Here is a 26841-nt window from a genome sequence, read left to right as displayed (position 1 = left end):
GCCCAGCGGGGATCGACCACGTGGTCCTGCGGCCATCTTTGAAACGAGGGGATGAGTATTGAAAATGAGGGAGGGGGGTGAAGGGGGGCGAAAAACAACCCTGCGTTTCCGCCGCCTCATCGACAAGTTTATTGACGCCTTGTTTTGTCATTCAGTCGTCACGTGGCAAACGCCATGTTTCATACATTCGTCCTCACATTTTGCATAGTTAACATCCATTTGTTGCACAAAGGCCTAACATTTCCTATTGTGACTAGCACAACATTTTTGTTTCAAAACATTCAAACAGCTGCAACCATTTCCCCCTTGGTGAAGATCCCTTCCATAAAACAACGTGAAAAGAGTTCACGGAGTACGTTTCTTTTTGTCACCCTATTTCGAATGCATTTTTATTCGAACGTGAATAGATGCCAACGGTAAGATTGTTGACGTAGAAAACTGTGAAAGTGCCTTTGACACTTCGGCTATGAGAAAACTTGCCTAGCAACGACACACACACACACACACTGCTAAGGGATAGAGGGGGCAAAACCGGTAACCGGCCAAGGATATTTATACATCACAGTCACGACTCTGCTAGATGTTTTCATTTCTACGAAAAATTAAGAGCTAACTACTTTTTATCACATTATAACTCCAAAGTCTATTTATCTATTAACATTATTTTGCAGGGAATTTTCTCCCTTCATCTGATAGTGCACATTTGTCAGCCATTTTGATTGACAGGTGGGGTGCTAAACACAATCTGCAACTGAAATTATGTTACGTAACGTTTTAGCCCTTGTTTAATTTTCATTATGTGATAAGGTGAGCAACTAGGGAATCAAAATTGAAAATGCTGGGTAAATTACTTATTTTTTTTTTTACGTAACTCGAAATTATTTCGTTTCCCCAAGGTACCGATGGAAAATTATGAAAGTTTCAATTTTTACGTCACCACTGAAGAGGTCATGAAGGTTCATCGTTATGTAAAATCCTTTTACGCAGTGCATTCCTATCAGTTTCCGAGAAACCGACCGGTTCTACTAGTTCCATATCACTTCTAGGAAAAGAATAAAACATTTTTACCTGGAGACCTTGATGGATGGCGTCAGAGGACCCGAATTCAACGGCCGGAAGACAGTTGTAACCATGTAAGAAAACAAAATTCCATTTTACACAGGGCTTACGTATATAGTCCGTTGTGCGCCGTACACGCAATTACGTAATAACGTTAATATCGTTTATAAAAATAAAAATTTTACAAGACGGGAAGAAAAAGGACGAAACTAGTTTAAGAGATATCAATACAAATTTTGGAAGAAGCCTTTAATGGCCAGGTTTCTTTTCCAGGAAAAATCAGAGTGCCGAAGTAAAACAAAACCGGGTGCCTACTAAAATAACGAGCACTCACATGAGAAAATAGTTGACTGTTTTGTTTTATCTGAAAAACAAAGAAAAAGGAAAGATCACGGGGACAATCGAGATCCAACCGGAATTCCTCTTCTAGGCGACCAAAGGTAGTTTTAAACACGATTACATTTTATTGTTATTTGGAGTCATTATTTTCCTTGACGAAATATTTAAAATCCAATACCTGAAAAAATAGAGGGGGATATATGAGAGTTAGCAACAATCCTTGTTCCGGTTGTGCCGTTTATCAAACAGGTGTTGTAGCAGATACATCCGTGTGTAGTACGGTCACGTGTGTGTGTGTGTGTGTGCCTGTAAAAATTGACAATACGTTCGTGTTCTATGACGTCAATGCTCCACACTAGGCAACTCACGCCAAAGCGTTAAATGAATCGTTGTTATAGACGTCATTGCATGACACAACTGTTTTTCTCCGCACGCAAGAATTATTTCATTTTTAATATTTTTTTTTTGTTTTCCACCTTTTTCCCAGCAGGTGCGTGTCGTAACCTTTTGGAGTTGTCGATTATTCTCTGGAGGAAAAAATTTTAACTTTAATTTGCTCGATCAATCGTATTATATAACAGACTACGAGAAAACGTCGATCACGTTGTGGCTGCATGGTATCCCGGTCGATCATCCAACGTTAAAAAAGGGCTTGCAAGCCCAATGAACTCCCATCCAAAGTTCATTGGTCCATTTGACCTCCCCCCTCATTAAAAAGGGAGGACAAATTTTTCAAAAAATTTCAGGGAATCTCTGGAGGACTAAGAAGAAAAACAAAATCAGTTGGAATGCTCTCACCCTGTAGTACTAGAAAAAATTTGCCTCCGACTTCAGTGGCTTAAACGTAAAACGTAAAAAAAAAAAATGTTTTCAACATCTTGAGCAAGGTGTTGCCGTGTGGTAGGCAATTAGCGAGAACGTTTGTTTTCCGACATATTGCCCCTTTTCTTTTTACCTTAATGAAAACAGACTTTAAAAATCTTAATGGGGGGTCATTGGTTTCAGACAAATTCTATGAAGATTTCTGTGACTTGCTGGGTCATTGAAATTGAGATAATTCCATTGACCTTTTGAATCACTTGTTTAATCCAAACTGTACAAGGCTTGGGTTGAGAGAAAGACCGTCTCTTGTGAATAAGGATCATGCACCTCACTCGATCGTCTCACAATCGACTTGAACATTACCACATAAGAGTCATTCCCTCTAGAGAGTGCCCCAAACAAAGACGTGGCGTTAGATGCTGAGCTTATGTAAGTTGGAAACTATCAGGATTTATAAGCTATAGATGATTTTGCAAGCATTAATATCGGAGACGATGATGAACAAACCTCTTGCGTAGCATCATCGTCATTGGGCAAAGACGTCACAGAACGTAGGGTGAAATGTTTTCACCGATATATATGTATGTATTTCATAAGATCGTAGCTCGTGCACTCACGATCTTCAGTTCAATCACGTTCCTAGGTGACCTTCCCCCCTATTTCTTGCGTCCGTCTATAGTATTTAATAGAATTTAATTACCGAGTCTTAGAAGGAGACAAGCAATTAAATACCTCATCCAAACGTTTCCCAATATTCCCAATAGCCAACATGATTTGAAAGTTAATTGTTTTGACACACAAATTCTTTAGGGAGGGCATCGAGAAGAACAAGTTGTCATACTCGAACATGTATGACAGGATATAATCATTAATCAATTGGTTCCCACGTATCCTTTTCACAAATGATCGGATGTTGTGTATCGACTCAGGTGATATAAAAACAGAGAAGCCCTTACCCTATCAAGTCGATAGAAATGTTTCCCACGGTGATTTTGTACAGAATAAAAAAATGGACACGTTCATTTTCACCCCGAGATGGCGATTCAATTATTCGTTCGCATTTTTTTTAAATCGCATAACGTAATATTTGAACGATGCGTTGTTATCCGGGGGCGTTGGAAAAACACGCAGTCAATGTCCGACCTTCAACGTATTATAAGCAAGGCTACTGATGAAGAATATATATATAACATTTATTTTATTATTTATTTTTTAAAGAAAAATTAAAATCGCCTTAGGGAGAAAGCTACTCGTCACGTTTAGATTGGTTGGTCTAGACACAACATTTTTGGAAACTCATTTAACAAAAGTTTTTCAAACCGTCAATCAAGCGAGAGGACTTGCTGTGATTGAAGCTAAATGCGATAATCCCCGTACAGACTGTTGGTCCATTACAATAAATTATAGGCTTGTATGCTCTTGGCGAGAATGTCGACCTCAAATTTTCGAAAAAAATAAAAGTTTGTGATCTATTTTTTCATGAATGTTTAAACTCTCTAAATGCCTATATAAATGTCGGCATGCCGTCTGATATCATTGATTACTTCGTAATGTATTCGTATGTGATAAAATGGCTTTTTGAACGCCTCCGGCTTTTTCAATTACAGGTACGTTTTGAGGCTGCATATTAAATACAAAGGATGCGAGTATTGACTTGAATTGTTGCTCGTGAACGGCATACACGTGTTTTGTAATATTTTGAAAATGGCCATCAAGTGATGACGCAAGTCAAACGTGATTTCGTGGGATTATATAGGGAGTCATCATGTGGTTGCGTTGACATTTAAATTCGACTGGGAGTCGGTAATGCTCTTTAAGAAGCCACATTTTTTTGTTTTCTCCGCGAAAAGGTCATTTATCGACGATCACGTTTGACTGTGAGAACACAAGCGCGTCCATTTTAATCTAAAAGAAAATTCTTTTTAAATTATATGTATATTAAGCTGGTGCAATAGGAGGCGACTGGCGCCACGTTGCCCAGCACAGATGTGAAATATTTTCGGGATAAGGAAACAATTGAACGAACGGTGTGTGTATGGACTCGCGTGCGGTCGAACCAAAGTCTATATGTGTACACACGCGTTCCGATTTTTTTCTTTTCCTTAAACGCAATTCATCCTCGTTTTCTGTAATATTTTATTTCCTTTTTTTTATTTTCCTCAATTGGATCAGACAGCATAAAACGAATTCCGATGTCTTTATTCAGACCTCAAAGAAAATAAAAGCCGAATTTCTTAACCGGTTGGCATCGTCCAAATGAAATTTGTATCGATATAAGGGCAATTTGAGAGACCGATTTTCTTTTTAGCTTCAAGGGTGGTCCCTTCATTCATTTGGCGGCAATTTCTCTCTTTTTGAATCACGGGGTTTTTCTTTTGTATCTAAACGACGGCGAATAAACTGACAGCGGAACGGGTTCTTCTTTTGTGTCAGCATTTTAACCAAAAAAAGGGGAGCTTTCTCGGTCGTGATCATTATCGTTCAAAAGAAGTGTGTATACTGTAACAACAAAAAATTAGTATATTTACACGAGTAAAAATGTTTTTCTTGATACCAGTAGGTCTGAATTGTTGCGACGCCGTGACGTCGCAACCTGATCGCGATGCGTGCCAATCGACACTCTTGCGATTGTGTGTGTGTGATTTCGATTCCGCTCCTTTTCCCACGTTTCTCTGTCTGCTAGACCTCAATTGTGGGCATTTGAAAAATAATAATTAACAAGTTAACGTCGATCGGTGTACGTTTTGGCAAAGAACATAACATGTCTATGTAGTACGGAGAAGTCACGTGCTCTTTAACATCTAATGTGTTGTTTTGATGGGAATAAAAGGGCCTTAGCGACACGGCCATTGATGTGTCCATCCAAAAACGACCTTGGTCTCTATTTAAGAAAATAAAAAATAATGTAGATAAACAAAAAAAAAGGAGGATCCGCTACTCCAATGTCCTTACGATGTTGTTCCGACCCATTTAATGAAAATATTCTAGAAACATAAGACAAATGACAATTGTGTTGATTTGACACGCAAAAGGCCTTAGCAACAACAAAGTGGCGACGTGTTGATCTGAAACAGATTGACCTTTTCGATCCCAAAGTTGTTTTTTTTTTTCGAAAATAGAGAACGTGTGGTGCGCTACAGGGGTAAGAGTTGTTTGTTAATTAAAAAAACCTAATGTCTATTGATTCAAGTGCGTAATTCTTTTTCGTTAACGGGTTGGCGTGAGAGAAACAGACGCGCGCACGGCGCCACCGTGGCGTTGACACAGTTGTCGTCAACTGCGTGGGTGGTCAAATTTTATTTTCCCGATGGCCATTTTCCCTTTTTTTTTACTATACCGGCACACTTGTTACCATTATTTTCTTACGTTTCGTCACTTGGACGTACACGATTTACTCCCCACTTACACCTGCGTATCGACTCAGCTAGAAATATTCATTTTGCTGTTGATAAAAAGCTGGAGGGAGAAGACCGAACGTTTTGTCAGCAACCAGGAAATGTCTGTTTGCCTAGTTAATCGTATTATTTATCCAGGTAACAAGCAGACAACCTGCTAAAACATGTGTGATGTACGAGGCCACATCTGCCGGCATGTTCCACGTGTAAACGATTGAGTTGTTATTGCCTTTCTTATATCCCGTCGTTTATTGGACTAAATGATGGCGAAGCTAAATTCAATCTGCTGAATTTTTTGTATGTCCTTTGGCCTTTTTTTTTTTTGAATTTTGATACGTTAGTTACACATGACTATCGAGCAAGTAGCATTTGTCACAAGCCGTTGTTTCTAAGCGGAACCCCGGCAACAAGCCAACGATGCTTTTCCTACTCCATACAAGTTTTAGGTTACCCGTTTTCAATTTCAATCGTCACGAAACCAATACTGGTAAAAAAAAAAAGAGGGGGAAGCGTTTATACACACGCGTTTAGTCAGTACAAAATAATAAAGCAAACATAATTTTTTTTGTTTTATTTTAAGAAAAATGAAGAACACATTTTTTGAGTTTGGTTCGAAAGAGTTTTCTGACCTTTGACTAACTTGGTTTCCGTTTTCGCATAGACAAACATCAGCAGCTATGGAAAATGTGATTCATCAAAAAAGAAGAGACTGAATGAAAAATGCCGAAAATATTGTCATTTTTTTTTTACTAATCTGATTAGGACTCTGGCATCCGGCGGATAGAAGTGACCCGGAAATTGTCTATGAAAAAAAAAAAATCGATGAAAATGGCAAACGTCAAAAATATTCACCCCAACCGGACGCTCACTTTTAACCTCATTTTTTTTTTTTTTCGAATTAAAATTCTTCGTGATAAGAACGTAAGCCAAGTGCAAATATCACAGAATGAATGGAAGACGTAAACAACATTGTCCCACTTATCTCTGGGTATTACCAGTGTACGATACTGCCGAAAAGATAACAGAGGGGAAATTATTTTAGACAACAAAAGAGAACATTGAACACATTTTCTTGACGAGTCATTCCTAAGATTATTGTTGCTGGATGAACAAAAAACAAACCAGCAATCATCCGACGAATTCGCCAATCTCCTCGTCCCGACCCCCAAAAGAAGAGAAACAATAAAATGTCAAATGGCAATGATAACGCGCACAGTTTGTCTTGTGTTCGACGCAGCTGTGGTTCGCCATTTTGGGTTTTGCAAGGTAAATCAAAAATGACAGGTAATATGTAAAAACAGAATGAAAAGAAGAGGTTATACGTATATACAGTGTCTATTTCGATGAGTTCTCCTTTCGTTCTATATTTGTGTTGGGGCTTTAAATATATTCATTGTTGGCCAACATGTATACGCGCTGATAAGCGTTGGCAACGTCGACTTTGACCCGACCTCTTCCATATATATTTCACATTCGAATGTAAGTTTACTTTCAAATCTATTTATAAGCAAAAGAAATAAGACGAAGCTCGATTCTCTTAACAAAAGTTTTTTTTTTTATGTGTGTATTTTTGTCTTTTGCTGGAACAACAAGATTTTTCCCTCCTTGGGCGCTATAACAAGTTCGGGATTTTCCATTTTTAATCTCCCCCTTTTTTTGTGCCATGTCACCTCAACAAATCGTGAAAGTCGCTTGGGGAAATTTTTTTAAAATTTCTCGTAGAAAAGTAAAACCCCGAAATGACGCCATTCGCTGGTATAAATATTTGGCCTCGGTAAAAAGAAAATAAATAAATAAAGTGTTTTCTTTTATGATTATCCATTTTTGTTTTGATTCACGGCCATCATAGTATTAGAATGGCGCTATCCGTCTCGGATGTTAAACTGCTGGCTTGTTTTTTTCGACACCTGTTCCACTATGAAAATATTCATAAGCCGAAAAAAAATGATACACTGTAAAGAACAACAATAGCCGAAGAAAATCAGCGCCTCCACCAAAAAAAAAAAAACTTAACTAAAACAATAATCAACCATGTGTGTATAGAATGCACATCAAATGGACTCGACGACCTGCTTGTTATTTTCATTGGGGGAATATGTTTAGAATTATTAAAACGAAAACAAAATCGTGTCTGTGATTTAACAAGCATTTTTAAAATCTCCATTGAATGACGGAGCACATTTTTTATTTTTTCCAAACCGAGTGAACGAAACGCATCTTTGGCGTATAGCGTACTACTATAGCGTGTGAATGATACCGTGAAAACTACTATAAAAATACAAACATATTGCAAAATGCTCTATCGTAGTTGATGGGGTAAACAAGAGCCTTCAAACACTTTTATATATGGGGTGTATAGACACACATAAGAATGTGAGACTGTGGGAACCGAAAACATAAAAAGAGCTCTGATTTTCTTTTTCGAGTGTTGGGGGCTGCTTTTTTTTTTGTGTAGAAGAGGCGGCCCGTTTTTCAAGAGCGCGGCCGTTTTTGATGACCGATAGGTCCCCCCTTCTCCTCTTTCTTTTCTTTCGCCGCCATCGTGTTTTCACCCTCGAGAAACGAGAGAAGGCATTCATAGTTTTTGTGCCTCCAAAAATCTTGTAGAGTCTCAGAAATATCGAACAGTCTTTTCGCTGTTTGGAAACAATTAAAAATAACCGTTCTCTACGCGCCAAATTATTTTGAATCAACACACACGTTTACAGTGCAGTGGGGGGGATTGGAAGCTTGTGCCCAGAAATGCTGCGAGTTATCCAAAAAGAAAGATGAAGAGTGATTGCTTCCGTAATTGGAACAGGGTGAGGTATAAATGACGTCATTCATCCATCAATGGCAAAATAAATCTGTAGAAACCCCTTTGTTTTTAATTAAATACGTGCGTATGAAAAATAAATACCGATCGTTCCACATTGACCTCCGATTGGACGATTAATGATATTTCTGATATTTCCAAAATGGCGGTGTGTTTGGCGTTTGTGTGGCCAAAATCGAATTCCAGTTTGCCGATGGTTGTATTTCACACTATTGGTCAAACAAGTAAAAAAAAGGCAAACAAAACAGGTGAAATTTTATCATTTTTGCTTTGTTAGAAAGAGCAGGTTGTGCTCGGTTTTGGTCATGTCGCGAGCAGGAACGGTCAGTTGTCGCATTCTTGGAATCTGGCCCGCCCACCGTCGCGATGGCGCTGACTATCACCGTTGTCGAAATCATAATCAAGAGAAAACGCCTCTGCTATACATTGTGTGCGTTAGAGGCAAAAAGAGAGACTGATTGTGTTACACAGAATTTCGTTTACACAAAAACTGAAAAAAGAAAAAAACTGTTTTTCTTTTGCACTTCACTAGACTGTCGATTCAATTACACTTTAATCTTTCTCCTTCGCTGCATTGCCTGTTTTATTTTTTATTGCTTGTCCGTCTCCTCTGTTATTTTTATTCGGTCGACCGATAGACCCGACGTATATGCTGATTCACTTGCTGGGTGTCTATGGGGGGAAGAGATCGATCCACTAGCGGTGGCAGCACTGCTTGTCTTTTTTGGCGGGAAAAAAGAGATGGGCGGGAAAGGAGACAGTGGAGCCGTGCCTCACTCTCCCATTGGCTATCACCAAGGGGGTGGAATGCTTACGGGTCTCTCTGTAGTGTAGGCGCCCTCCTCACCCAACCCCCTGCATCGCTTCTCTTCCTCTTCTGTTTTTTTTTACGGTCTTTGGTGCACAACCACCCACAACGAACCAGACGTTCGTCTACGCCAGCACCTCCCCACTAAACAGTTCCTACAAGTCTACGTCTGCGATATTCGTCTAATTAGCGCCATCTTCTGAATTTGATCATTTTTGCATTTCACTTGCCATCGCGAATCTTCTAGTCATCAATTTCGATCAAGTTTAAAGATAATTTTACCAATCGAACGAAAGGACGTTGCCGTTCGGCAACGTCACAACAATGCGGAGAGTTACAAAACTGCACCGACAGGAGCGAACCCAGGAGATCGCATCGGAAACGGGGGCGTTGGGAGGTGGGTTGCAACTGAGGGTGGTACTTGTTTTCAAAACAGTCTTCAGCGTGCTTTCGGCCGAGTCGGTTGTGTCTCTCGTTCGCTCCCGAAAAAGTGAGGGAAACGCATTTCGTTTTCCCGTCTCTGTCGCAAGACGCCACCACCATCAACTTCTGATGAAAAAAGTCCAAATTCATCCATCTCAAACAAACACTTCAACATTGGGGATTACTTGTGTGATTTGTGCTCTGCGTTTCGAAACGCATCAACTCGTCTGAAATTTAGAAACACAAAAGTTGACTTTCAACGGTTTCACGTTTGAATTTGTGTTATTTTCGTTTCTCGACGTGGCCATGTTGTCGCGCAATCTCGAATTGTACGCCAACTCCGCCGCAGCAGCCGCGACGACTAACGTCTCGATGCTACGCGGCGACACGGATTCAAAAACTCTCACCAACGTCGCAGAACGACCAGGTAATTATTATTTTTTCTTTCCCTTTGTTTTTTTTTGCGTGTTGACGAATATGCTGCGTCGTGGGTAAACCGACGGCGTCCGTTATCTTTCACGCTCAAGGGGGAAATCGGGGAAATTTTCGTACGTTTTTCTTTGGTGTTACTGCGAGGCTCGTTTCTATTACGTTTTTCGATTCAGTACACACACACACACACACATACGTAAAGAAAAGTTCCTCTCTCTCTTTCAGCTGATGGAAATGGTGGGGGAGGTAACAACACTTTCTAAATCGTGACCCGTTGGTTACTTTGCAAGTCTTTCTTTTTCATTTGATTTAATTTTCAATGGAAATGGAAAGATGTGTGGCGTGTTTGTGTTGAGAATGCTGGGTTTGTGGCCATGTTGACGTCATTGCGCGGGATAATGTTTTGGTCTCTTTTGTTGTATTGGCGGGATAATATTTTGTGACTGATTGCATTTTTGTTGTGTGACACAGTAACGATGGCGACAGTAGCACCTGCATCGTCCTCGGGCGTCGCGACGCCTTCCTCTCAGATGGCGCTAATGGACTGCGAGACATTCGGACGGACGTATCACGTCGGTCACATTTTGGGTAAAGGAGGATTCGGTACCGTCTACGCGGGAAATCGCATTCGTGACGGGCTTCCCGTCGCCATCAAACACATTCACAAGAGCTCCGTCACCACGTGGAGTCATGTAAGTTTTTATTTTTTTATTCGTTTTTTCACACGAGAGAAAGATGATAAAACAAAAATGATGACGTCATTTTCCTTCGTCTTCAGGTAAACGGTGTCAGAGTTCCATTGGAATTTTGCCTTTTGCGGCAAGTGGCTCACGTGCCGGGTGTTGTTCGCCTTTTGGACGCCTGCGACGCTGACGACGTCTTCGTTTTGGTGATGGAACGAGCTGAATCATCTCAGGATCTGTTTGATTTCATCACCGAACGAGGAGCTTTACCTGAACAGGCGGCTAGAAATTTTTTCCGCCAGGTGGTCGAAGCTGTCGTCCAGTGCCATCGAGCCGGAGTCATTCACCGCGATATTAAGGTAAAAATTAAAATCCAAACATTTTTTATATTTCTTTCTTTTTCTTTTTTTTAAATTTGAAATTATTATATTGAAATGTTTGTTTTTTCAAATTTCTAGGATGAAAACATTTTAGTGGATTTAAAAACGCATTGTCTGAAATTGATCGACTTTGGATCCGGCGACTATCTCAAGGATGGCGTCTACACGGAATTTGACGGTAAGTTCCTGCCGGATATTTCGTATTTGAAGTTCAACGGCCGTTGGGTCACTTGAAATTGTTTGTCTCCTACCGACTCGTATAGTAAACGTGTACAGCTAGGTGTGTGTTGCTAGGCGACCACCTTATTTTTTTCTCCCATTGACAGTTGACCTCTTTCCTTTTCTCTACTCAATGGTCCCTCAGGTAGTGATAAACACGGTCGTAGTAGGGATAGGGAAACAGCATATTTTTGTGTTTGAAAAAAAAAAAAATAAATAGAAAAGGTTTTTGGGCAAAGGGCAAGGAAACCAGTTTCTCAAGAGATGAGGAATCTCGCCTCGCCGCAGGCAAGGACGATAGAAACAAACTCCGATCCATCTATGGAAATACCTGGTCCTCTTTTTTTTTCTTTCTTTACCTGTACCGTAGCACATCCTTAAAGAACATTCCCCCCCTCAAATGTGTATCAACCAGCTGTTTCTGGCGCCATCCCCCCTTTTAATTTCGGGGAAAATATATTTTGCAATCGCAAATTAAAAATTCAACGCCGTCAAAACGTGAATTCTCAAATTGAGCCATTGAAATTTCGATTTTGACACAACGAGGGCAACGAATGAAAAGACGAGGAATGCGTTAGACGACAGGTGTCCAATTGTAACCGCCCCTTTAGCACCTCACAGCCCGTATTGAATTAAATCGGGAGTAATAGCCTAATGTCGGACACCATCTGCTAGCCCTAGATTGAATACAATGAGAAGAATAGTTCTGGCGTGATAAAACCTTATTTAACCAACAACAATTGTTTTTTTTTCTTCTTCCCCTCTTTTTTGTGTGTTTATAATGACGTGCACAGGTACCCGAGTTTATTCTCCACCTGAATGGATCCGTCACAGACGGTATCATGGCCGGCCAGCCACTGTTTGGTCCTTGGGCATCTTATTGTACGACATGGTGTGCGGTGACATCCCGTTCGAACAAGACGATCAAATCGTTCGAGCGACGGTCAATTTCGTGACTAGAAGTCCCGGACGTCTTCGTCTATCGCCTCAATGCGAAGATTTGATCCTCCGCTGCCTGGAGTATCGACCAACTGATCGGCCGTCGTTAGAACAAATTCTCGCCCATCCGTGGATGACTTCGTCGGAAATGCTTCCACCTTCCGGCGTCCACGTTTTAACTCAATCGACAGTCGATGCGGTTTCCACCGCCACGATGATTCCCGTTCCGTGCGTGTCTCCTCCGCCAGCTCCGGCTTCCACACCGTGCAGCCCAATCGCCATGTCACTGACGGAAGCTTTGCTGAGCACGACGACGGCCTGTTCGACGACGACGGGCATTCCCGTGCCTCAGCGAAGAGCGCATCATCACGTAGCCATTAGCAACGGTCTGCCCAGTTCGTTTGGCGGATCGTTACCTTCATCTTGTAATTCCTGTTCGTCTTGTTCGTCGTCCGCCTCCTCCTGCTCCGATTTGGGTTCATCGTCCAGCTCTTCGGCCTCGTCTCAGTGTTATCACCATCAACATTACCCACCACCAGTGCGGCCCGGAATTCTAGCGGCAGCGGCCGCCGCCGCAGCTGTGGCGGGTAGCGCTAAAAGCGGATCAGTTTCTGCCGCTGCCGCAGGCGATTTTGCCTTTTAGTTTTTTTTTAATTTTTGTAAATATTTTTGTCTGTAAAAAAAAATTTATTCCCGCCCACAGTTTTGTTATGATCACAATAATGTTTAATTTTTTTTTTGTTTTTGCGTGTGTGCCATGCTAGAGCAAAAAAAAAAAAAAAAATGTATTTTTGAACAGTTCATTACTATTCCTCCTACTTCCGCTGTGTGTCGAGGACTCGCTCTGTCGGGAAAAAGAAAACCCTGGTCACTCGGTTCTATTCGTGTTGTAATTTATTGACGTAGTCAAAAGTGATTTTTTTTATTCTACCTTCTTTTGTTAATGAAGGTTTATACTTCCCCCTTCTTTAAGAACGCTTCTTTTTTTTAATTTTCGTGATTAGAGAAGGAAAAAAAAAGATGAAATAAAGCAAAACTGCAATGCAACTAATTTATCATCATCAAAATTTGCTCCGATGCGGGACATGAATACCCCCGCCGCTTTGAGCGTTTTGAATGAACTCGATATAAATATTATATTAAACATCCATTTTATTGTATGTGCGTGTGTGTGTGTGAGTGTACATAGAATTTCAATGATGACGTAATGCGATATATCAAAAACTATGCGTGTGTATCTCTCTATCCGTCTTTTAGGTATCAATTTTCGACATCTGTCGTAAATTTTATTTTTTTTTTTCAAAAATTATGAATAACTTTTTTGGTTCAATGAAAGAATTCAGAAACTTTTGTCGAAACGGCGACTCTTGTTTCCAGCCATTTTTCTTTCGAATCTTTTTAGGCGTGAATAATGTTTTTGAAGGCATATTAATAATACTACACATACCATACATATCGTTGCTTTGATTGACAATGTCGAGCATACCCCCCTCTCTCTATACACCCAATGACTACCCCTCTTTCCTATGAATACAGTAATTTATTGGCGTGGTTGAAATATAATGTTCCTTGTTTTCGATTTTTCGTTTTTTCCTAAGTGCTTGTCTACCAAATTTTTTTTTTTTTGCTTTCGTGTTTTGTTTTTTTTCACTAAAATGTGATGTCTGTCGTCACCGACCAAAATAAAAAAAAAAAATAGTACTTTTGCCCCATTTTTGAATTTTTTTTTGTTTTATTTTTTAATTTGAAAAAAATAAAGCAATATTTTCATGTCGTTTGGGTATTTTTTTTTTGCCCGATTATAATGGCTTCGTGTACAATGTGCGGGATAAGCGAAAATGATGTTGCAATTCACAGGTATCCCATAATTAAAAAACAAAAATATTTCCCCTCGTTTTCGTGAAGAAATAAAAAATTGCTGTCTTTTGTTTTTGGAATTGAAAAAGACTTATTTTTGGCAATAAAATGATTGGGAAAGCGTTGTTCTTTCTAACGCAGAACGCCAGTGTTACTCACATTTTACAGACGAGGAAAAATAAAAAAAAGATGGTGCAGACACGCTCACGACATTCCAAGAATCTTTTTATAGAATAACGACTTCCAACGAAAAGCTAAAAAAAAAAAAATGAGTCTTTTCAAAGAAAAAAAGAAAACTTGCCCAACGTGACTGAATTATAATTCGCTCAACCGTTAGATTCAAATGTATTCAGGTCAATATACGACGAGAGATTTCGTTCAGGTAAGAAAAAATCAGGTGAATGGAGGTAGCAAAGAACATCACGAACCCAAATCTATAGAGACGAGAAAACAAATGGAAATAGCGCCAGTGATGATAAACAAGTCGACGTGAACCGTGTAGCACATAACGTCTATGACGTTAGCACGGACATTGTCAGACATCATATATACATTGAGAAAAATATTTAAAAAAAACCCGGTCTACTATTGTTTTCTGATATGAAAGATTGGACATTGCATCTTCACAAAACTTCAGGCCAGTTCTTTTTGGTATGGGAGTTGTTTAGACGGCACGTGTACTGGCTCCATTTTTCTGTCTATACCTTCCAAGTGTAGATAAAATAGCACGTCCGTCGGTGGGCCTGAACTTTAAGACCCAGATGCGGCCTTGGTGTTTTCACGGGGGTAGTGAAATCCGGTTGGCGGGAACGTCTGTCGTCAAGGGCGTTATGAGCTGCCGTTTGTTGTCGGCAACGGTCATCGGCAAACGACACCGAAGAACTTCCGCGACCGAAAATAAACACGGTTTTTACTACCTGATGGCTATTTTTGCGCGAATTGCAACAGCGCGCAACACGCGTAGAATAATGTATTTTTTTTTTTTTTCACAACCGACCCCCGTTTCGTCACAAACGATGGCTAAACTGATTTGGGGACATTCCGGTGCCGAGAATAGCTGCACGAAATTCATCGAATGTTTCAAATGCTAATCTATCGAGCAATCTTTTCCCTTTTGGTTCTTGTTTGATTTACAGGTAAATGGGGTTTGATGGCAATCCATGTCGTTCAACTCGACCACGTATCATGTTTTGGATGAAGAAACTTTCATTACAATTTCGGATGGATGGCGTTCGAGCGTCAAGGTTGACGTTTATCTCACGAACGTCTGCGTTCACCGTCTTTGCAGGCGCCGACAAAAGCTGTTCTTTTCACGAGGACACACACAATCGATGGGATTAATAAGACAATGACCAAAAAAAAAACAAGTCAAGATTAACATAATTTAACATCTAAAAATAACATTCCCACTAAGCGAATAAAAACGTGATTTTAATGGCGAAAAAAAAAACGGTGCCTTGTACGTATGGACTCACGCACTGAAATGTTTCGATATTTTTATCCCTGGCGCCCCTTTTTTGTGTGTGTTTCGGTCGTGATCAAAGGCGAATTCATCTCATTAAGGGATTGACGTTTGGCAAATTGTGTTCATGTCGTTTGGACGTTGTGTAAAAGTTGCGTTATCGTTTGACCAGTTGCGGCCGGAATTCCAACAGGCGGCGTTCGTTTTTTGTTTTGTAGAAACGGCGACGACATTATTTTATTCAGATGTTCAAGAGAAAAATCGAGAATACCCTTTCTCATCTGTTTACCATGTCTGCAAAAAAAGAACGGCTTTCCACCATTAAAAATGAAAAAAAATTCATTTGATGATTTCAACTTTCCAACATCCATTTGGATTTGTCCGGCAGCCTTCCCTGTTTTTCGTGGAATTCTAAACGGGGCCACATGATCACCGGCCACACTTGTGTGTCCTTATTATTCTTGTTTACTAATGACGCAAAATGTAAAACAAATTCTTTTCTCTTTTTAATTTTTTATTTTATTTTCCAGGTAAATCGTGTGCGATCTGAATGTTGATTGAGGAAAAACTGCGAGCACGCGGTCTTCTCCTTTTTATCTCGGCTGTCTGGCATTAAATTTTTTTCTGTGTGTGTGTGTGTGTTTCACTTGTGAGCGAGAAAACAAAAAAAAAAATGACCCGGAATGCGAGAGTCCGTGTGGATGTAACACGTCAGCGTGAACCGACCTTGGGCAGTTGCACCGAACCCGCGTGATGATCACCTCAAACGGCTATTGTTCGATAAATGATTTTTACCTTGTGATCGGCCATTATATAATCACGCTTTGTTAATGATTTATTATTCCCCCTGCTAACAATTTTTTCTTTATCATTTCGAATTCGAAAAGACAACAACAATTGCCCGAAGTTTATAGTTTCTGAACTTGGGATTTGTTTTCGACATCGACGGTGTTGCGCAACCGTTCGTCTCTCGTTGTTGCTAAGGGGTACACAACTGATGCCAGTCTGTACAGGTATTCATGAAACACACCTCTGTTCTTCTTTTTTTATTTTCTCGACCCCAAGCGAATGTACACCGGCATGTAATCCCAGCCGCGGGAAAAAGAGAGACCCACTTTCTCCAAGGCTAGTGATTTTCTTATATGCACAAAACTCCTCAAGGTCGAATTTTATTTTAAAACTTAACAACCAAAAAATGTAACACACAAACCTTACCTCAGGTGGCAAGAAAAAAGAGAAAATGAAATCTTTGATTTTAGGTATATCGATTCAAAACGATAATGTTTTGAATATAATCTTTGCTCTTAACGTCACGAACCGTTGCTTGTTTATTAGTTGAACGTATGCACAGACGCCGCTGATATAGCAACGTCAATAACGTATCCGGGATGTCGAGAAGGAATTAATCTTACCTGTTTTTTTCAATTTCAGATCAGAAAAAGATCTCCACGTGTGCAGACAATTGGGCGTGCTAAAAGGCAACCCACCAGCCAGAGTGTGGTACACATTTGAGGCGAAAGAGACCACACCCATACGACACGGCAACCTGCCCGAAACGGACGTCATCGTAAAGGCCACACCGGTCATGACGTCAGTCCTTTTTCTCTCAAAGATTTTTCGTCTCAGATAAAAGGCGCATGACACGCTGACTGCGCAGTTTCGCCCACCTTTTTCTTTTCTTTTTTTTTTTTTTGTAATACATTTTTTTTTTTTTTTTTTTTTTTCAGCGTACCGGGTTACCTCTCCATAAAACATACACCGTCAACCATTTCTTTTTAAATATATTTTTTAATTGTTTGTTTTTGTCGCATCTCATTCATAACTTATGCATGTTGTTTTTTTAAAGAATAAAAACGAAGAGAAATCTATTTTTAGAGAGAAAAAGAAAAAAATCCGTTTGTTTGACTTGAAAAAAGAGCCAGCGCACACATTGTGCATATAGCAAATGAATAAGATTGAGCAAGCTTTTTATTTGATGCGTAGACTATCCCAACCAGAAAGAGAAAACACCGGCGTATGCGGAGCTGTTGACGCACTCCAGACAGTTCACCTGCAAGTCAGAGAGCCTGTAAACAAAGGCGGCTCTTCGTCAGAAGAAAATGGTAAAAATAAATTAATACACGTCGATTGAAAAATTTAAAATCAGAAAGAGAAAATATCTCAAACAGGTGGCCGACGAAAATAAAAACGGACACGTCGTAAAGAATTTGTACAAAAACAAACGGGAAAAAATAAAATAAGAAGCCATTTCGCTATTTATATCGTTATGTAAAGAGAGAGAAAGAGACCAAAGGAAAACAACAAAAAAAAATTCGTTTTAGTTGTCCTCATTTTCTCGCCTATTGTTGGTGGAAAGGGATCGTCTTCCCCTTGCGAGTTCGTTACAGGCGTTAAACACAGCACGCACGCGGCATTATTTTGGCTTTTCGAGCATTGTTGTCTTACAATAGATGTATAGATAGGTATATAATTGCGTTTGGAAAAAAATAGACATCTCTTTCACGGAAAGCGATTAAAACCAATAAAAATGGCGGTGTGGTTTTAAGAAAATTCTGTACAGACTGGGCGAAGACTAAATAAATGAAAACAGCTGTCGCTTTTTTTTTTTTGAAATTTATTTCTCGTAAAAAAAAAACCGACAGAAGGAGCAGTGACGTCACGGAACGTTTCCAAGGCTGTCGGTCAGCACCTGCTGACCACGCCTCCTCAAAAGGTATAGACTTTTTCTCTCTCTCTCTCTTTCCTCTACATCTCTATTTAAAAAAAATTAAAAAAAAAGGGTAAAGAAAAGGAGAAGAATAGACAATGAGAGAGAGAGTTCTGCACGCGGCACGAAAAGAAGCATGCGGCGTTCCCGCTACAGACAAACGCTTGTGCCACGACAGACTAAAAATAGCAATGTAATAGTAATATAAATAGCAGCCTGGTTTCACAAACTGGCCATGAAAGGCTAGAACCAGACAGAAAGCGTCTTTAGTAGAAAATCAGCCAAACACACACACACACAAAAAAAAGGCTCACGACAATGAAAAAATTCCCTTATTCTTTTGACTAAACAACATGACGGTAGAAATGAAGGACATTAGATAAAAGAAATGTCTCAAATGGGTCGTCAGCTCTTATCAGTGGAAATTTACGGAACGATTGTGTTGCTAACGTTCGTTTCTTTTTTTTTTTTTTTATTATTATTTGAAGGTATGTAGAATGTTTGCGTGCCGCGTGAACTTGTCAAAAATGGGGATCACGAAAAGCGCTAAATAGCCAATAGAAATACCGAGGCACGTCAACAAAGTCTCCGTATCAGTTGGGCCGTGCGGTTTTCCGCGTACGATTGCATCAAACGCTTTTGTGGCGTTGCGACTGTTGCATACATACATAAAGTCTTAACGAATAAGGTTACGTTGACACGTGTGCGTTTCCATGGAAAACACGCGGACCGCACATGACGATAAATTCATACAAGTTGGGAGGAAAATCGTTGTCCAACATAACAAATGTTTTAAGCTGTTTTGTTCTCAGAAATTAAAAGTAAGCACACCTTTTCTCAATTTGCATGTGGAAGTTGAAATCGCCAAACTCACAGCACTCGTTGGTTCCCAACTCTTCACCATCTCCAGGAATTTTCTTTCTCTGCCTAGAAATTTTGTTTTGTTTTCGAAATAATTAAATAAGGAATACTGGTTTCATATCGCTGGCGTCTTCGTGATTAATCTTTCATTTTTTCCCGAAACAATTGCGAAACCAACAAAAAAAAAAACATTTCCGAAAATGAAAGAATCGCTGAGCTTATCATTCGGTACATAATGAATGAAATCTGGGAAAAACACAAAGGAAGACAATCAAGGGAGTGAAAGAGGGAAACGAGTTATCACCAAGGATGTGGCCTTGTCATTACCCTCGCTGCTGGTCCGTTCATGTTCCGCGTTCAAAAAAAAGACAGCAGCCGGCGTGACAGAGCTCCGTCATCATCGAACAGCCTTCTGGCTAAGTGAGAAACAGATGCTGTTCTCCAATACGCGTGTCTTTGCTGCACACATTTTTCAAATATATTCTAATCAAAAAAGAAACGATAGGAAAAAAAAAAATTCAAGTCTTGTTTGTTTTTGTTTCTGTTTTCCTGGTATTCCCGCGATTGCGCTAAAGGACGTGACGCAATTGAAATTTTTCTTTTCTCCACCCAGCGAAACAACACACACGACCAACTGAAAACAAGGAAACCACAGACACACACACACAAAGTCTCTTTTACGTCGTCCCGCACACCCAATTTTTCATACACACATTTTCGTTTATAAAAATCCAGGACACTTTCAATGAGCGTCGTGCTAATCAAATAAAGAGGTAAACTGCGTTCGAGTCCGAACAAGGGATTTCCAAATGAATATCTGTACATGTACACAAGGAGACAATATCAATATTTGTTGAAGAGCCAGACAGTAACCACGACAACCGGGCGCCTTGGTCTATTGAGAGAGTGAAGAACGGACGAGAGCAGAAAGTCCAAAACAAGTCTGTTTGTATTTTTTCAAAAAATAGGCCCTTACCGGAGATTGGGATGTGGTTAATTGTGCAATTTTTATTTCTCTGCTCATGGCCAGCGCTATCAGTTTTTTTTTTCTCTCGATTCATTTTGAATAACTTTTCACTTTACAAATTACCAACAAAAAAAAAAAGAAATTTTCTTATTCAATTATTTAAATGGAATTCATTTGTATGTTGAAGTTGTGCAATGTGGGCGAACGTGAATAAATAGACCAGTCATTTATTCATCTCGTAAATGCGTGGGAACAGGTAAACGCATCCGGCGACTCGCATTGTGTAAACAAAGCGCAGGACACTCTTCTTTTTTTTCCTCTCTCTTTTGAATCGCAATCCTCCGTTGTTCGGTGTTTTTGGTTTTTCCAGGATTTTCATGAATGAAAAAAAAACCTTCACACACGTACACACAGACATGGAAACTACGTCAACGTTTACATATAGAGAGAGCAATATGTGCGCAGTTTAAACCAATATGCGTGTGTGTGTATACGGTGGAACCATATGCGCCCATTAGCATTAGAGATCCTAAAAGATAAGCGGTGAAAATGTATTCCGTTTTTACAGTCGGAAAACACCAAAATGGAAAAATAAAAATGGAGCAGGTTGTATCTAGATCCAGCTCGATTGATCCCCATTCGTCTGGTTCAGCGTATAAACTTTATTCATTGCGCAAAAGAGATTATATATGGGCGCATATTAAAGTGCGGTTTTACAAGCGCGCGAGATTATAATTGTGTGTGGAGCTCTTCCTCTTTTTCCTCGAAATGTATAATTCAATTGGAATATTTGGAAAGTAAAAAAAAAAGTTGGGGATTATATCAATTGAATGAGAAGCCGTTCAGAAATGGCTGACGTACAAAGTCGTGTATATTGAAAAAACAAGAATTAATCATTGATTCGAGCTGTGTTTTTTTTTTCCTGTGGTTTATAACTCTAAATTCACCGACAAAAAGTTAACCGACCGTAGCGGTCCCGATTCCGTCTTCCGGGAGACGGACTTTTTTGCAACTATTAAAACCATGATATTGCTTTTAATCTTTTTATAAGCAAAATATGGAAATGTGTTAAGGTCTTTGGGTATACACGCCAATGGCGTCGCTCTCTCTGTGATCAAAAGTTTAAAAATCATTTATCCGCAAAGTTTACGATAGACTCGGGATTTTGTTTTCATTGGCTTCATTCACGTCGTTGTATTTTGTACGAGAAAAAAAAAACATGTTTCAAGTATACGTAGAGATAACACACACAAAAAAAAAGAAATTCACTCCATTTTATGCAGACAAACTTGTGCGTAGGTTTTTATTTGACAGCCAAGAAAAACAAGCAACAATCTATTTGTGTGTGTGTCACACCTGCTGGACGCCTCCTGTTTGAACACGACAAAATGGGCACATTGACGCACATCTTGTTCAAAGAATTTCAGCGATCCCGGGGTTCGTTTTTTTGCATAAATTTACAGCGGCTGCTGTTGGTTTGTCCGGCGGATGTTTGGACAGGTGATCTTGTATAGCTCCTTTTTTTCCCTAACGTTCCTGTTTTTAACGTCTGCGACGCTGCCTCAGCGTCTTTTAAATGCCAATTTCTCTGTATAATGCACGTGCCGTAAAATGCGTATCCGGTGTTGGACGCCAGCACTTTTTGAACGCCGCCGCCCCTCTATTTTTACGTCCGTCTGTATAGAAATAGAGCGCAGGGTTGAAGAAGAATAGTTTCAACCACCGCTCAAAACAGCACCTGTTTCAGCTTGTACCCTGTATACTATCGTATATAGGAATTTGTTTTGGTGTGTACATAATAAAAGTCCCGAAAAACTCCCGCACGGTGGGATATATTGTTGATTGGATTATCGTAAACATCAGTCGTTGGTTAGCAGACGACGTGTACTCGTTGGCCGAACCGCAGATGGATTGGACGTTCAATTGATAGTGAATAGGTCTCGTCTGTTGCGTGTAGACCCTGTGACTCTCGTTTGAAACGAGCCCTTTCGGGTGAAAAAGAAGCAGGCGCCAAACGATGCGGTTGAGACGATTCAATAACAATAACAACAAAAGAACGAAGAGGCGGCCAGAAGAAACCAATTGCGCAGCTCAAACTTGGCGAGCTTGATTCGTTCAGTCTGTGTCCGTGCATCACTATAAGCTATTACGTCTGATTGACTGAATGAGTACGGATGGAACTTGTTGGTGTCCTGTTGCCATGACGACGACAATCTCTTTATTCCTCTCTACCCCCCCACATTCTCCCTTTATTTACGTGCGCAGGCGTTGCGGGAAAAAGAAAAATTCTGAACGCGATATCAGAGTAGTTTATATCCAAACAAGAAATTCAAAATGGGCCAAGTTTCTCATTTCTTTTTCATTCGCCCAATTCAGAGAACGAAACAGATTTATACCAGCCTCTGTGTTTAGAAGATTATTCATTCAACAGCGTCCTTAAAACTTTTCAAGTAGACTGATTAAATCGCGACTCAGACAGCGGGGGAGGCAGAAGCGCGGAGGAGGCTCTCTCTATTTTGCATTAAAAAATAAAAAAACTTTTTATAGTTGGATCCAGATGAAGTGGGTGTGAGCGTGTTATTACACCAACCCAATAGTGACTCTAACGATCTGTTAATCGTGTAAGTCAAAAGGGAAGATAGAGGCCGTATATAACGACTATAGACTACATAGACCTTGCAAATGTACGTCCCACGCAATTTACACGCAAAGCAAAACAATGCGCAAGTCATCCAGTGCATCCGCCTTCCTTATTTTCTTTTTTTATTTGTGTGTGTTCAACAAACCCTATAACAAAAAATATAACAGTTTTCAATCTAAATTTTAAGAAAAAATTGACATGTTAAAGAAGGATATGTCGTTGTCAAAAGAGAAGAAAAATGGAGAATTCTTTGTGAATGGCCAAAAGACTACTGCGCTTAAATCCCCCCCTCCTTTATGTATTCAATACATCCGTCTACGGTCGGCACATATAAGTCCGTAAGAGCCAGTGGCGTAGTATAAAGGAAGTCTATTCACTATATAAATAAGGTATAGAGTTGAATTATTAGGCAAAAAACTCCCCGCCGTCTCGGATGTATAAATCAGCAGACTATGGCGGAGGTGGAAGGGACTTTTCAGTTTGCCTCTCCTCCGCGTCATGATAAATTCATCGAAAAAAAAACTGCTGTGCCGTCTCAGATATATATACCGTATCGTTTTCTCTTATTCTGAAAAGTTCTACATCCAAAAGGCAATGCAACCGGTGTATTTCAAACACGATCCCGATTCAACTAGGCAACACGAGAAATGGCTCTGACGCAATCCGCCTGTGAATATGCTCTATTGTTTTATATTTAAGAACCGCAGAGAATTTCATGCCGAACAGATCGATAAATTTCTCTCTGAAAATAGTATTTTCTTTTTCCAAAGGGAAGGAAAAGAAAAGCAAGATGTCGCCTAATGATGTCTAGACGTGGTCCGCTTTTGCACAAGCAGCTCAAATACTTTTTTCCCGCAGCTCGTTCAAACGAGCCTAAAGAGCAAGACGGCAAAGAAAAAAGGGAGGTAGAGAGAAATCAGTCGAGTCTTGTTCTGCTATGCAAGATGACGTCAGCTGGGCGGGCGCATTGACTATATGCGTGGCCTTTAAAAGGGAAAGATGCTGCGTAAAGTGCCTCATCACCTCCTCCTCCGCTGACTTTGGGGGGGTTGGAATCGTGTTGCTTGTTCTTGCTGGCCCTGCTATCCGAGAGGAGCAGCGTAAGCAAAGTCGCAACCGCCGGTTTATTTCTGGTCGACAGCGAACGCCAGTGACTCATTCACGCAGCATTTCACGATTGAAAAGGCCAAGAAAAAGGGGCAAATTTTTTTTTTTTCAAAAATGAGATCAAAAGATATGAGAAATTCAAGGTAGAAGATGACCCAATAAACTGAGGAATGGCGCATTTATGAGAAGAGCCTGTCCAGTCCGTGTAGGTTGAGGTCAAGGTAGAATGACGCAGAACGCGCACGAACGCTCGCCCTTGGATGAGCGACGACGGCAGAAATGCACGCAAAAAAACCTCATTCCTTTGCCGTTTTGCTGTTCTCTTTCTTTTTCTTTCTTTTTTAAAATACAATTCCGCAACATTCGGCCCTGGCTCACATACGAAAACGGCCGTTTGCGGGAATGACCCTCGCAGTTTTTTTCCCCCTAATCAGTATCGTTTTTAAAAAATAATATTTGATTATGTTTTCACCAGCTGATGAAAAGAAAAGGATGATGATGATCGAATAGGCAAACAACCAACGGTTACGATGGCAACACAGCCCGGTTGTATTTAAACTGTCTCGTTGTTTGATAAATGGAAATACAGCAAATAAAACCAAATAAACTCCAAGTGGAAACGACGTCACGTGCCAGTTGATTGGATCCTGTAGACCTTGGCGTTCTCAAAGTCGACGCACACACACACACACACCTAAATTGACATTTCCTATTTGCCGATCGTGCTTGTAAACTCTGCAAGGAAAAATAGAAAGAGCAGGCACAAAACGGTAACTAGGCAACCCGTGGAATCATCTAGTTGGAATTGTTTTCAAAGTGATCCCAACATATCTTTTTAATTGATATTTTTGCAAACATTTTTACTACGCCATCAATGATTTGTGTTCGCATTTAACTGAATCGTTTTGGGAAGGGTCTTGATTTGGGTGCGCCTTCCAGGTAAAGAAGCGTCTGCAGTTTACGGGGACTGACACACAAACGTTCTATTGGCTTATTTACTTCCGACACCAATTAACTTGAAGCTTGATCATTAAGATGACGAGATAGAACCCGAATAGGAAGAACAAAGGGAAGAAAAAAAAAATCATTTCGACTAGTAGCTCCATTGACTTTTGCTTCTTCCTCTATTGTGTCTGGTGAGATTCAATTAGCTTCTTCGGGGCCCTCTTCACCATTAAGTCGTGACTGTGCATCAAGTCTCATTTCCTCCTTTTTTGCTGCCTCTTAGAGTACGTTCGCCTCGGAACGAAGATGGCCTCCATTCCAAAAAACCCACCGATAGTTATAGAGGTTAGTACATATTTAAGGAGGTTTGAATTGGGTACGAGCCGGACCTATTTGGTTCGTCAGGGCCGATGATGTATGCGAGTCATTGGGTACACTGCCATTGGCTTTCTTGCGGTATCTCGCCTTCTCTTGTTTCAAGCCGTGATTTACGATAGTGATTGCTCTAAGCCCGTTTGTGGCGTCGTGTGAAATCGTCGACTTGCCATTTAGATTTTTTTTTGTTTTTTTGAAAAATAAAACCATCGAGTCGTGATCCAATTTTCAACGATAATAACGAGGCATAAGAAATGGGCGGAAAAGGGACTAAGGGAAACCCCTAGTGAAGACAATAAACAGTTGTTTATATTCTCTTTTCGGTTTTCCCCCACATTGATATAGGCATGGGAAGTAAGAAAACACACTGGGAAATCATTGCCATATTTCATCGGTGCTTGACTTCTGTCTTACGTTCATTCGTCTTTACGACTTTATCGAAAACGATTAAGTCGAACACTGTGTTCGCTGTTTAGATAACATAATCAACGTCTGCTCGATTCGCTGGGTTGTATACTCGCCTCGATAGTCCATCTAAGTGGGTAGGGCACTTTCAAATCAGGAGAAATGTCCCGCTGTCCGCTAAACGACCGAAAAACCCAAGAATTCTCTTTTTGGTTTTCACCGTTACGGATGAAGACCCAAGAAATAGTAATAATAAAAAAAAAGGCACTATCAGATGGAAGGAAATGAAACTTGGCAACATATTTCAGCAAATGCAGTTGTGTTGGAGCACTCCAGAGACTTGTAAAAACTTGTTCCAAGAATTACTTCATTTGCCTATCTCAGCCATCCGCGGGGTATGTCACTGCCGTCACATCTAGACGATCGTAACTTTGGGGGCCAACTGCATATCCAACAAACGGAATAGCTGAAAAGCGAGAGAATGAAAACTACGTAGAGTACACACACACTGCTAGACAGTTTATTGTTGTCAAACGGTACTTGTCTATTGCCTCTTTACTTTGTTTTCATCCACTGTCATGGCGTCGTCGACTTGCACAGTCGACGACAATGCAAATGAAAAACACCAAATTTAGCCTTCTGCCTTTTTGGCTGTTGCAGCTACTCGTATACAATAGACTGTCAAAATAGAGAGATAGTACTACATAAGTTGAAACATGTGACAGAAGACCAACTGACAAAATATTAGAGAAAAAAAAAACAAGGAATGTTGAGGGGTTGGTTGTTCATCCCTTGTCACAAATCCATGATTTTCCTACTTCAAAATTTGCTGATTCATCAGCTCCAATCTAATCAATATATTAAATTTTTTTTTTTTTTTTTCAATTTTTCAATTGCTAGATGCTTGACGTATTTTGATTTGAGGTTGAATAAACTAAAAAAAAAAAAGAAAAAGAAAATGCAGACGTCTTAAAGCTTAAATTGCAACGTTGTAGTCTCTTCCCCCTGCTGAGAGATGTGTCCGGAAGATCGTCTGTTGTACGAATTCTCAGATGTCTCACTCTTTGCAAGTGATGAGTCACGCTCCGAAAGTCAGCAAGATTATTTTGTCAAAGGCGACGAGACACGTATCAGTAAAATGAAAGATTACTTTGTCTGTGCTCTTGTTTTTTACGTCTACGTACGACACAGACCAAAAAA

General features: G+C 40.1%; 1 protein-coding gene and 3 long non-coding RNA genes across 6 annotated transcripts; 2 read left to right on the top strand and 2 right to left on the bottom strand.

The window, feature by feature from the left end:
• Window positions 1-75: 75 nt before the first annotated feature.
• Window positions 76-3833, top strand: LOC116919738. Its single transcript, XR_006644303.1, has 4 exons — window positions 76-807; window positions 897-1133; window positions 1333-1499; window positions 1589-3833. It is a non-coding gene; the product is annotated as an uncharacterized LOC116919738 (long non-coding RNA).
• A 568-nt stretch (window positions 3834-4401) lies between these two features.
• Window positions 4402-5789, bottom strand: LOC116919739. The gene is made up of 3 exons (XR_004392028.2): window positions 5173-5789; window positions 4775-5101; window positions 4402-4719 (listed from the first exon to the last, which is right to left on the bottom strand). It is a non-coding gene; the product is annotated as an uncharacterized LOC116919739 (long non-coding RNA).
• A 3894-nt stretch (window positions 5790-9683) lies between these two features.
• Window positions 9684-14026, top strand: LOC116919734 (serine/threonine-protein kinase pim-3). Its single transcript, XM_032925752.2, has 5 exons — window positions 9684-10088; window positions 10565-10785; window positions 10872-11135; window positions 11235-11334; window positions 12170-14026. The coding sequence occupies exons 1-5, from the start codon at window positions 9968-9970 to the stop codon at window positions 12955-12957; spliced, it is 1494 nt and encodes a 497-aa protein (XP_032781643.2). The 5' UTR covers window positions 9684-9967; the 3' UTR covers window positions 12958-14026.
• A 3371-nt stretch (window positions 14027-17397) lies between these two features.
• On the bottom strand, window positions 17398-20584 carry LOC116919735. Of its 3 annotated transcripts, XR_004392021.2 has the most exons (3): window positions 19529-20583; window positions 19172-19447; window positions 17398-18386 (listed from the first exon to the last, which is right to left on the bottom strand). It is a non-coding gene; the product is annotated as an uncharacterized LOC116919735 (long non-coding RNA). The 3 variants fall into 3 exon arrangements; XR_006643949.1 differs by having other exon boundaries at window positions 19172-20584; XR_006643948.1 differs by having other exon boundaries at window positions 17398-17717; window positions 19172-20584.
• Window positions 20585-26841: the final 6257 nt, after the last annotated feature.

Source organism: Daphnia magna, linkage group LG3 (genome assembly GCF_020631705.1).
Source record: "Daphnia magna isolate NIES linkage group LG3, ASM2063170v1.1, whole genome shotgun sequence".
In the NCBI taxonomy this organism is placed as follows: Eukaryota; Metazoa; Arthropoda; class Branchiopoda; order Diplostraca; family Daphniidae; genus Daphnia; species Daphnia magna.
The sequence above is the reverse complement of the archived record's forward strand: the minus strand, read 5'-3'. Positions and strand labels throughout refer to the sequence as shown.

Bases quoted from the DNA above. Each gene is read 5' to 3' on its own strand.
- LOC116919734 (XM_032925752.2), top strand. From the start codon at position 9,968: ATGTTGTCGCGCAATCTCGAATTGTACGCCAACTCCGCCGCAGCAGCC. The intron at 10,089-10,564 runs GTAATTATTATT...TGTGTGACACAG, and splicing joins CAACGTCGCAGAACGACCAG to TAACGATGGCGACAGTAGCA. The intron at 10,786-10,871 runs GTAAGTTTTTAT...CTTCGTCTTCAG, and splicing joins CCGTCACCACGTGGAGTCAT to GTAAACGGTGTCAGAGTTCC.